Below are 12,957 nucleotides of genomic sequence, written 5' to 3'. Positions count from 1 at the left end.
GATATTGAGAGGATTTGGAAATGGAAAATGGAAATAGAATGTAGTATAGTTGGTATTGAGTAGCTGAGTAAAAGAGGTAACTTGTGAGAGAAACTATGATTTTCCAGTAAAGCAGCAGGTAGCCTCTTCTGAATGAATAAAAGGATTGCTTACAGCTTTGATATTATAAATTTGTAGTGGACCCAGACAGAGTGGTTATGTGACTTCTTCCTCCTTGGATTGAGCAGTAACACAAATAAGAAATGAGAAGGTATAGAAAGTGGTAATAATTTAAAGTTTAGGTTAGAAAGAGATGAATGGAGATAAGACAAGGGGAAAGAGATCAAAGTATGGGGAGATGTAGAATAATAGGAGGACATGGTGTGATAGAGAAATTTCAGAATTTGGGATCATGGAAGAAATCAAAGGTATTGTTGTCCCTCTGGTGACTGAGCTGTAGTGAAGTATAAGTCATAGGAAATGAGGAGGTTAATGAACTATGAGCCTAGTGTGCTTCAGGGAACATGAACATGAATAGTGAAATCCCTAAGTATAAGGGTAGGGGTTGGGATGTTTCAAAAGAAAAAAAGAGACCCAGCTTTTTGAGAAAGGAATAATAATAACTTGAGTGTGTAGATAACTGCCTCCAGCATTTTTGTTGCTTTGGTTCTGAGCAGGAGGGTATATGAAGTCTAGAAAGTCATATGACAGAATAGTGGCACAGTAGTGATAGATTCCATGGCAGTAGTTTTTGATGGAGAAGCAAAGAGGATCCAGGGATGGAGTGTTGGTGTGCTAAGACCTGTAGTTAACAACTAAAGAAAACAATTTAATGACCCCCCTCAAAACCCCCCTTTCCCCCAGGTGGTGACTTATAGTAGTATTTATCCTTTTGGTTTGGTAGATAGGTTGCTTAGGGATAAATCTTATTAGTATGCTATAGACATTATAGGGGAAGGAACACCTAATGGATGTGTTTGTCTTTGAAAGGAAGAGTGAAATGAGAGGGGTAGTACCTTCATGAACTAGAGAAGCTAAGGAAGATTTTTTTTTAATTAGGATTTGAAAAACCTAAGCAAATGGGAAGTAACTAATAGAGAGATTTAAAATGTCAAAGCATATTTGACAATTTTGTTGGAATTTTGAAATCTCCCCATTTGTATGTTCTTTATAGTTTTACTACTTGAGAAGATAGAGCATGATGACATCTGCAATAAAACACTGAAGATTACAGATTTTGGTCTGGCTAGAGAATGGCATAGAACAACCAAAATGAGTGCAGCTGGTACATATGCATGGATGGCACCTGAAGTTATCAAGTCTTCTTTGTTTTCTAAAGGGAGTGATATCTGGAGGTAAGTACCCATGTACATTTTGGCTTTTTCAAACATCTCTGTAGAAGGTTTTTTCCTGTGCTTTTAAGCATGAAAATAAGTTCTTTTCTAGAAATACTTTTTGTTTATGATGTTTCCATGTAAACTTTTAAGCTAATTTAAAAATAGGCCAGAATAAATAACTTGGAGGTTATTTTCCCCCCAAATCTCCACTTGTTGGTTCAATCTTATTGTTTAGTATACATACTATTTTTCCAAATTGCTCATGATGACTGAGAGGCAATTTCATCATAAAGTGCAAGTTTTTAGATAGAATTCAGTTTAGTTCAGTAAAGGCTAAGCATCTACTCTGTACAAAAGTCTGTGTTGGGGAAGGTGCAAAGTTCAGATAAGACCATACCTCATGGAAATTTGTTTAGTAAGGGGACTATGATATCTACAAATAACTGTATTACAAAAAGATGCCTATATATCTTAGGGAAAATTCTCTGAAAAATCCAAGGAAGAAGACCATTACTTAGGGGAATCAGATAAGGTTTTCTCAAAGGAGTAGTCTTTGAACTGATCCTGAACTCTTTATTTTTATAAACACCATTTAGAAATATTTGTGTGACCAAAAACACAAAGGTAACCAAGTATGTGATATATGTGATTGGAGCAAAAAGTCCAGTTAGAAAATGGGGTATATGGAAAGAAGTACAGGAGTAGCATACTGTAAAGGTCATATGATAGGATGATGTATTTGGTGGGCCTTACGTGTTAGGCAAGGCAAGTTGACTACAACTTTCTAGACAACAGAAGGGAACCACTGGAGACTTTTAAGCAGAGAAGAATAAATGCATGAACTAAACAATTATTAGGTACTCACTACATACAAAATATTGTGGTAAACACTGATAATTCAAATGGAAAAGTAAGGCAATCCTTGCTCTCAAGAAGTTCATCTTCTAACATGGTAGAGCTACAAGTCAGATGAAAAAATCTTGTGGTCTTTAGGGTACAATAGCAAAGCAAGTAATAATACACCCTGGCTAGTTACAAGAAATATTAATCTGAAAATTGTATAAAAAATAAAAGCAGCATGGCATAGGAATTAGAGCCTTTGACGTGGAGTAAAAAATTCCAAATTTTGTCTTTGAGATTTACTAGCTATGTTATGATTGGGCAAGTCACTTAATTTCTTTATATACTCAGTTTCCTCATCTTTAAAATAGATACACTAATACTACCCAAATCAGAGTTAATAAAGTGTTTTTTAGCCCTTAAATTGCAATATAAATATCAGATATTTATTATTGTGAAGGGGAGAGTAAAGGTTGGAAACCTATTAATAGGTTATTGCTATAGTCTAGAGAACTTATATTAGGATAAAATCAATAAGAATAGAGAAGGGGAAATAGGAGAGAGCATATTGTGAATTGATCGGTAAATCTATAGACACAGCCCTTTGTCAGCAGACACTTATAATGGATTAGAAAAGAGATTTGGTAGGAAAGAATCAGAGGCTTTGAATTTGGGGAAAAGGGAAAATATTTCCCCAGAGATAAATAGTGATGTCAGATATAAAAGTAGATTTAGGAAGTAAGATCACGAGTTCAGTTTTGTGCATTGGGAATTTGAGGTTCTGATGGTACATTTAGGTAGAGAATAGCAGTTCACTTTAAGGAAATTAGAATTTACAAGGGGATGATTATTCACTTCACAAAAGGTTTTTTCCATAATTCTTTTAAATTGCATATGCATGAAATGTATAGGACTTTATTTTTTAATATTTTATTTTTCCCCAATTATCTAAAAACATCTAAACATCTAAAAACATCTAAAAACAATTTTCACATTCTTTTAAAAATTTTGAGTTCCAAATTCTCTCTCCTACCCACTACACCCTACTCTCTGAAATGATAAACAACTTTATATAGATTTTACATGTACAATCATATAAAACATTTTTCCATATTAGTCAGCTTATGGAAAAGATATAAAAAAAAGATTAATAAGAAGAAAGGTGAAATATAGTATGGTTTTGGTCTCCATTCAGACTCCATCAATTCTTTCTCTGGTGGCAGATGGCATTTTTCAACATGAGTCTTTGGATTATCTTGCATCAGTCTATTGCTGAGAATAACTGGGTCATTCAGTTCATCAAAAAAATATTGCCCTCACTGTGTACAATGTTCTTCTGGTTCTTCTCATTTCACTTTTTATCACTTAATGTAAATCTTTCCAGGTTTTTCTGAAACATCCTATTGTTATATAGCACAATAGTATTTCATTATAGTCACATACCAAACTTGTTCAGTCATTCCCCAATTGATGGTTAACCCCTTACTTCCCCATGCTTTGCTACCACAAAAAGAGCTGCAGTAATTGTTTTTGTACAAATAGGTTCTTTCCCCTCTTTTGATCCTATTTGGATACTGACCTAGTATCAGCTTTGGATATCTATGCCCTTTAGGGCATAGTTCCAAATTGCCCTCCAGAATGATTGGAATTAGATCACAACTCTACTAACAGTGCATTAGTGTTCCAATTTTCCTATGTCTCCTCCAACATTTATCATTTTACTTTTCTATTATATTCACCAATCTGAGAGGTGTGAAGTGGTACCTCAGAGTTTGCATACATTTAAGAAATGTTGCATTTGTAAAGCAAGGTATTTCTACAGAGTATCCCTTCACATTACAGAATTAGATATTCTTAGGTATGGATCCATTATAATTGATACCAGTTCAGTTTTGAAGAGATAATTTTAAAGAATAAGGAAATAATCTTAACTAATCATAAGTTAATTGTGTTGTTATAAGAGACATAATATTTGTATGTGAGAATTTTTAAATTTAGGAGTTTTATTTAAGGTAGAATACTAGTAAGGTTGCTCTGAACCATAATGAACAATTTAGAGCAGGAATCCCAAAAGAGATTTTATATTGGGCTGTTTTTCAGGCTCAAAGAATTAATAATTCTTTTGTTTAAAAAAGAAAGATTTAGATAGCACTTGTTTGTTTGAATTACCATAAATTTTTTAAGACAATTCACTGTACACATTTTATTTACAGTTTTGTATACTGTCTTAATATGAATGGGACCGCTTTTCTATTTGAGCCATTATTTAACCAAAGCAAAATATAACCTAAGTAATACAAAGGGTTAAAATACAGCATAAGATACAAAAACAGACATACTATATCTAGTTAGGAATGTAATTATGATGTTACGTTTTTAAAAATCCACGATTATGTTTAGGAAATCACACAAACGTAGATCACTGATTTGACTGAAATGCATAAATTTGTAGCAAAGCTCTAATGTTACAAAAAACCCAAAAAAATTACCAAAGAATGCACGAAATTAATGTTTATTCCACCTTTATGTAATATTTCCCAGATCCTTCACCAATGTTACATGAGCAAAAAATAAAACAAACAAACAAAAAACTAAACTAAACAAAAAAAAAAAACAAATGAAATCAGAATCACTAATATTATCAAGTAGGGAAACAAATAAATTAAATCTAGCAGCCATCAGCATAGATTACAGCAAAAATTAATGCTGTAAAAAAGAAACAAAGAAAATTGCTAGAAAATGGTATGCATCATACTCTTCCAAACCAGTAAAATATGTTACTGCATACAATGCAATGTACAACAGAAGTAATTCTCTGTGAAGAAATGCGAGTTCTTTTCTGAATGTTGTGGATAGATAAATGTTTTTGTAATAGTAATGCTTCTACTAAGCTATTACAGAGTGGGCCTGGAACACATTTATGGATTCTGGGGATGATGTGTACTGTAATTCTTTGATTGGGATAATGGTTACGCTAGTCAAAATAGAAAAAAATTTGAACACAGAAGTACAAGACAAAGGCAAATGAGACTTCTCATATATCTTAGCAACATTTAGATGGAAATCAAATTTAAATGCAGTCCACTCTGCTTTTGAAGAGGCTTTGGTTCAGCTCCCAAATCTCGATTGCTTGACGCAGTCTCCTATGAAAGAATACTCCGAAGGTGTCTTCTTAAACAACAAACCTATTTTTAGTGGTGGAGCCACTCTTAGTAGCTGTGTCTGCATGGGACTGATAACCAATCACTATCTTTGGAGGAAGTCCTAACCTTTCCTTGTATACCTTCCCTATATGTGTAACAGCATCTCTGTTTTCACACTCCATATTGCATATGTAGTAGTAGTCCATATTGCTATCCTATCGCCTTTAGCTCTAACATTAACAACAGCTCCACACACATCATCACTGTAGTCATCAAATGACTCTCCAATAAGGCACAGCAGTGTCTCTAGCCAAAAGCAATCAAGGTCACTTCGTCTCTGCTATTTATTTAATGTAATTAGCCATCGTCCTCCTCGTTTGTTTTTTTCGTCTTCCCACATAGGCTCAATTTCATCCTTAAAAAGTGAGTAGTCACAGCCAGGCATTAAATTACTAGACAGCTGGATATGGTTGTATAAAGCCCAGAAGTCCTCAACAGTATCAAACTTAGAGATCAGACGAAGGTTTGCTTGCCAAGTTTTGCTCTTATCATTTTTAAAAAACCAGAGTGCCCATCTGTTCTGTAGTGGATGTTTAACGTAGTGTTCAGGGTTGGCAACCTCCTGATTGGTTTCAGTTTTTTCTTCTTCTACAGGTGGGGGGTTAGGAGTGGTGGTGGTTTCCAGTTCCACAGTCGCCATCTTAGATCGATCTGATCAGACAACCGCTCCTGAAGCTACCATAAATTTTTAAAAGTCGTTTGTTTAAAACTATTGGGATAGAAGAGTAGACTGAGATAAGTAAACTTAACCCTAATAAAAATTTGAGACTGATGCAGTTAGTAATGGATTTAGTGTATAAAATGTAGTTATTAGTGGATATAGTGATCCTTGTAACCGAATCTTCTACCTAGGAGGTACAATGAGAATTAATAGGTAACTAGTTAACAATTTTACAGTGCATTGCTATTTCTAAATCATAAGTGTTATGGGAATATAAAGTTGTTTTTTTTTAACCCATACCTTTCATCTTGGAATCAATATTAGGTATTAGTTCCAAGGCAGAAGAGTGCTAAGGGTTAGGCATTTGGGGTCAAGTGACTTTCCCAAGGTTACACAGCTATGACATGTCTGAGGACACATTTGAACCTAGGACCTCCTATATCTAAGCCTGACTTTTAATCCACTGAGCCACCTAGCTATCCCTACAAAGTTTTAATTAAACTGTTTGCTAGATTTGTTGTAATTTCTTATATTTGGCAAAATCTGTTAGTCTTTTAAGCAATTCAATAAAATGATTCTCTAAAAACTAGAAAAAAACATTTAAATAACTTTGCTGCCAGGGATCTGGTAAAAAATCTCAGCACGTGTTGATGTGGAGATGTTAGAAGCATTTATATTATGTAAGAAATTTACAGTAACAGGTTATCTTTCTGGAACTTGGTTATCTTAAAGCTTGATCAAAGAACCAAGAATCAGGAAATAAGCAAAAATGCATCTTAACAAAAAATAAGTTCCTCAAAGTACGTGTCTTGTAACCATTTTCTTCCTAAGCTCTTTCTGAGTATATCTTTCTAGAAATCATTCTATCAGACATCAACTTTTTTTTTCACACATAGATGTTGAAAAACAACAAATTAGAACAGGGAAGAGAGACTACAATATGAGTGAGCAAATATGGCAGAGAGCAGTGTTACTTGGCAGCCTTCATTGCATGGGAGGAGAGGAAAAACTATTGTAGAAAATAGATGAAACAATCCAAAAAAGTAGAGCAACCTGAGACCTTTTCTCATAGCAGTATCCAGTCTATATATCCCAACAAACTCTGAGGGCATCACTGTATTAGAAAATGATAATAGTTGTTTTGGGAGGGAGCATTGTGGCCTTGTCTACTGGATGAGGAATTGGGAAAAACTGGGGTTCAAATATGACCTGACTTTATAACTAATACCACGTCACCTCTCTAAACATCAGGAAACTCCCTTACCTACTAATAGCAATCTGCCTTGATGGAAACAATTCTTATACCTACAGAATTGTAGGACTATGATGTATTGACAATCATTTGAGCTCCTAATGATGCCCTGTAGGTCTGTATTGATGTTTGTTCAGTAGAGGTGGTCTAAAAATTCAGGAATGTGTATAATATATTTTACAAAGATTTTCATCAATGTTTGATTTTTAAAAATTATTTAAAAGAGAACTTTTCTCTCTCATTGAAAACTCCATCCTGAGTGATTCCTTTCTCAAGAATTCTACATAATGTTTAACTGTACTCAACAACTGGAATAGTGGTTTAGTGTCTAACTTTAGATGTTCTCCAGATATTCACAGAACCATTTTAGAGCTGGAAAGTGACCTTTGAAATAATTTAATACAAGTCCTCCATTTTACAGATTAAATAAACTAAAACCAAGAGAAATTAATGACTTGGCCAAGATCATACAGCTATTTTAACACATAGATTCATAGTCAGTTACAGAATTTTAGAGTTAAAAGGGATCTGGTACCATCTAGTACAATCAGTAAGTGAAGAATAATTTCTGATAACACATATCTAACGAGTGGTCATCTGTCATTTGAGATTTCCAGTGAACAGGAAACTCACTACCCCATGAAACTTTTTAATTTTGAGGACCTCTAATCAATATGAATTTTTTTCCTTCCATCAATCCTAAATTTGCTTCTATGCAACTTCTACCCATTGTTCCAACTTCTGCCTTTTGAGGTCAAGCAGAGTAAATCTTAATTCTTCCTCCCATGTGAAAACCCCACAAGATTCCTGAAGACAGCTATCATGTACCCAGTGAATCTTCTCTTCTCCAAGCTACATAGTCCCCATTTCCTTTAACCAGTTTTCAAATGACTATGAACTAGAGGCTTCTTCTAGGTATTCTGTTGCTTTTCAAAGTCCTTCTTAACATGTGATGCCCAGAAATATAACACATTGTTCCAGATATGAGCTGACCAGTACATCATATAGCATATATAGATTTGGAAGCTATGTCTCACTTTTAATGCAGCCTAAAATTGCTTTTGCTTTCTTGGTTTTTGTATTACACTATTGACTAATGTTGAACTTGCAGAGCACTAAAACCTCCACATCTTTTTTCAGACAAATTTCTATCTAGCCTTGCCTCTCTTGTCTTATACTTGTGAAGTAGATTTTTTCAATAAAAGTGTAAAATTTGACACTTAACCTTGCTAAACTTTGTATTCTTAGATTCAGTCCAGTGTTCTGGCTTGTCAGGATCTTTTAGGATCCTGATTTGTCATCTAACCTGACAGCTCTTCTTCCCAAATTCTCATCACCTGCAGATTTAGAAGCATACCATCTGTGACTTTATCCAAGTCTTTGTTTAAAAAAGTTGAACAGAAGACTAAGTATGGATATGTTGGGTACTTCACTGGAGATCATTCTTTGAGGTTCATTTGTGCCACATTTTATTCTGTTTCTGGTGAGCCAGTTGCTATTACAATTCAATCACAAATGGTTTCAGGGAATCTCTACAGATTTACCTGTTTTGGAAATTCACAGCCCTGAAGACCTTTATCCTTGCCAGAGCTGGACTTAGGAATTTCCCCCTACAGGCACATAGCACAACTTAGGAGTGTTGTAAAGTCTATGTTGGGGATACTGTTACAGAGGAAACAAGCTGGGCAGAAGTTATTATACTGCCATCTTGTAGCAACTTTTTTAAACTGATTCTTCTTAACTAACAGTGGTTCTTTTCGGTTATAGTTCCGGTAATGAAATTTCTATTTCCTTGCTTCTTCCTTTGGCCATGGCTAAGAACTTCTGGCTATAAGTTATTGTGTTTGTATCTGTCAATGATGCTTTGTATTGATTGGATTGATGAGTAGTTCTAACTGATCCTAAAATTCACTTCATTTGAAGGAGCTAAATGATTGCGTATTATGTACAAGACAATTCTAGATTTTCAGAATACAGATAAATAGTAATTTAGGGGAGCTTACATTTCACTGGTGGCATAAAACCACCTGTGGCTTCTCCTGATCTCTCTCTACTGAGGTCACCACTCTGTTTATAATCACCCAGGTTCATAATCTTGAAGTAAAACCTGACTTTTCTCACCTTTAGCCCTAATCTATTTTCATTCATTTACTAAGTTGGATTGATTCTACCTCCATCATCTTTTGCTTAGACTATTGCATTATCTTCCTAATTGATCTATTGGCATTAAATCTTTCCCATTTCCCATCTGTCTTCCACACAGCTTCCAAACTGGGGGTTAAGAATGGGAACTGGACCTGTGACTTCACTGGTTTAGGGAGCTCCCAGCTGACTAAACTTCCTCTACTGATGAAGTAAGTTCAGCACTCTCTCTTCAGAGAATTGCCTTAAAGCAGAGGTATCAAACTTCAGCTCAGAGAACTCCTGAGGGCAGCCCAAAGCAGATTAAAATGTAATTGGGAAATATTTAACAAAATAAATAAAGATACAGTACAAGATAGAAAACCCCACATTAGCATTAATATGCTGCCCACAGAGATACCTTTCTATTTCAGTTTGATACCACTGGTCTAGAGAATTAAGAGGTTACATGACTTGCCTGAGGTCAGACAACCAGTATGCATCAAACATTGGACTTGAACCCTATAGAAAATAGGAGATTATCATTAAAATTTTTTAAAAACTATTTATACTCTTCATGTTCAAACATACCATATTCTTTAATATAGGCTTTACTTTGCCTCCAAATCTGTCTTGAATAGAAAATGTTAAAAATGATTAAGTGTTAAGTATTAAATAAAGATGTTTTATTCATTTTTAGTTGAAAAATGTTTTAAGACTATACCATCACCCTTTTGATTATGAATATATATCCTTTAGTATATTTTTCAGTATTAAACTGTACTTTTTTCCTTTCAAAGAAATTTCATTTTATCAGTGTGGCTTATATTTCAGGTCATTATGCATATTTTAGTCTTTCTGAGGGCAAACATAAATTATCCTGTTCGTCAACATTTATTTTAAAATTTATTTTAAAACTTAAAACATATGTTTAGCAGAAGTTTTATAGAGAAATTGTAGGGAAAGTTAAAGAATTATTCAGCATAATGGAAAATAATAGGAAAAGCTATGTAGGCATTTTGAGTCGCATTATCCCCATATAATAGCAAATTAGAAACTTCCCATGAGAATGTCATTGTATCTAAAATGCTTCATAAAGAGCAGTATTCTTTTAATACATTCAACTTCATCACACTTCTCTATAATGGTTATTCCAAATCTCATCTTCTTTCCTCATATCCCCTTCCTTTCAGTAGAGAAGTTCGTTCCCTACTTTACCAAGAGAATTAAAAGCATCTATCATGAGCTCTGGCTTTGTCCTATTCTACAACTCTCTATTATCATCTCCTATATGCCCTTCCTTTGCTTTAATTGCTGATACTTTTTCTTGTTAAGGACAAATTTTCTTTGTGCACCTGCCCCCTCCAATATACATATCTTATATATTATCTTCTTTCCTGCTTCCCACAAATAGCTAGGTCTTTCTCATCCTTAAAAATATCATCCTTTCTCCACCTTTTCACAGTCAAACTTCTAGGGGTAAAAATGATCTATAGCAGTTGTTACCACTTCCCAGTCTCTTTTCTACTCCTTGTAATCTTAGTTTTTGCCCCACTACAAAATTTTAGAGTTTGTAAGGGAACTCTTTAAAAATTTAATATAACTTGTACATAAAAGAGAATCTTGTGTATCCAGCATATGTTTTTTTGTTTGAGAGAGATTTTCACATGTAGTCAAAGTATTGGAGTGTTTTCTTTCCATATCCTTATTTGTTATAAAAGAAGGGTTCTGGAAGAGAGGAGAAAAGGAAAGTCAATAGAAAATGCAAAAAAAAAGGGAGAAAGAAATATCAAGAATTATAACATATACAGAAGAAAACAATTCAGGAGACACAAATAGCCATTTTATTGCTACCTTGTTCAATTTTATACTACATTTACAGCATTAACAGCAATAATTGGTAGCCCCTTTGATTGCTACTCTTTGTTTATTGAAATTATTGAGTTCACCTCAGAAGAAAGTCCATTCTTCTTTTACATAGATCCATTTATTAAGTAGATTTCCCTATATATCAAGTCTAAATATGTTTCTTTGCAACTTCTACTCATTACTTCTGGTCCCTAATATTTTATTTTGTTCCTAGTAGCCAGGCAGAACAAGTGAAATCTCCCTTCCTTATAGTAGCCTTTTAAATACTTGAAAACAGCTAACATTATTTGAGTTTTATTTTCTCCAGGATAAGGATCAGTAGTGCTTGTATGGTATGAGCTCAAGGCCCTTTACTGTCTTGCTTGTGCCCCTTACATATTCTTCAACTTATCAATAACCTTCCTAAAATATTACACAGAGAGTCAAACATATTATTCCAGATGTAATCTGACTAGAACAGAGTCCAGTGGATAGGATTACTTTCTCTAGTCTTTGGAAACTGTGTTCCTCATAACGAAATTTAATTGCTTTCGTTTTCTTGACTGACATATCACACTGTTGACTCATTGATCTTGTGGCACAATATAACTCCCAACTAATGCTTATGAAGGTGATTTGAAAAAATACAATCATTAATCTTTATATACATTTATCTGTGTTAAATCCCAAATTTTTTTCAAGGCTTCACTTAGATGCAGTTTTTTACATGAAACCTTGCAGATTCCTCTCAGTTGCTAGATCCTTTCCTACAAAATTATCTGGTATCAATTATATATATTTGTGTTTATGCTTTCTCTCCTCACTAGATTATGATCTCCATTTCTGACTTTGTATCTATAACATCTAGTAAGTATTATACACTTAATAAATGCTTTTCAGTGGGTAAATTGTACTAATCTTTTGAGGCCTTTTTGAATTGATTGTCATCTAACCTGTTGGCAATTCCTTCAAGATTTGTGTCATTTGCAGATTTGATAAGTATGCTGTCAATATCTTATTTAATTCACCGTTAAAAACTTTTGAAAATAGTAAAAGGCCAAGCCCTTGGTCTTGCCACCAGAGACTTCCTTCCAAGTTTATATTGAGCCATTAATGATACCTCCTTGGATTTGACGATTCAGTTAGTTCTGAACTCAGCTTACATCTCTTACCTTTCTTAAAAGAATAGTATGACAGACTTTGTTAAATATTTTTCTAAAATCTAGGTAAACTATATTTGCACTGTTTCCATAATTTACCAGTTTAGTAACTTTGTTTAAAAAAAAAAAGGAAATAAGTTAGTCTGACTTGGCCTGTTCTTGATGAAGTCATTCTGGCTCTCTGTGATCACATCTTTCTTTTCTGATATAATCCTTTGCCACCTCTTAAATAATATGTTGTAGAATTTTGATAAGAATCAAGGCAAAATCCATACTTACTTCTTATAGATTCTTTTCCTTAAAAAAATAACTTACTCAAGGCTGTTCTTTACTGTCTCTTTTTTAAAAAAAGTTTTATTGATGTGTTTTGTTTTTACATTACAAACATTTCTAGGTTATCCTTCTTCAATCAGAACTCTCTTGCACCAAAGTAAAACTACTAAACAAAGCTAGTAATAATGCTCTCATCTAAAAGTACATGCAGCGGTGTTCCATAACTGTAGCATCTTTCTTGATTTCTTTTTTATTTAAATTTATTTGTTTGTTACATTAAAAT

General features: G+C 33.8%; 1 protein-coding gene and 1 pseudogene across 2 annotated transcripts in view; one reads left to right on the top strand and one right to left on the bottom strand.

Moving 5' to 3' along the window:
* The window catches only part of MAP3K21 (mitogen-activated protein kinase kinase kinase 21), a 72,958-nt gene that overhangs the window by 28,477 nt on the left and 31,524 nt on the right, over positions 1–12,957 (top strand). For both annotated transcript variants that reach the window (XM_007481605.2, XM_007481604.2), the window contains exon 2: positions 1,154–1,334. In XM_007481605.2, coding sequence (XP_007481667.2) covers positions 1,154–1,334 — 181 coding nt within the window. The remainder of the gene's footprint in view (positions 1–1,153; positions 1,335–12,957) is intronic.
* On the bottom strand, positions 5,180–6,028 carry LOC100021703 (eukaryotic translation initiation factor 4E-like; annotated as a pseudogene).

This window comes from Monodelphis domestica, chromosome 2, assembly GCF_027887165.1.
Source record: "Monodelphis domestica isolate mMonDom1 chromosome 2, mMonDom1.pri, whole genome shotgun sequence".
Lineage (NCBI taxonomy): Eukaryota > Metazoa > Chordata > Mammalia > Didelphimorphia > Didelphidae > Monodelphis > Monodelphis domestica.
This window is presented reverse-complemented; position numbering and strand designations above follow the sequence as displayed.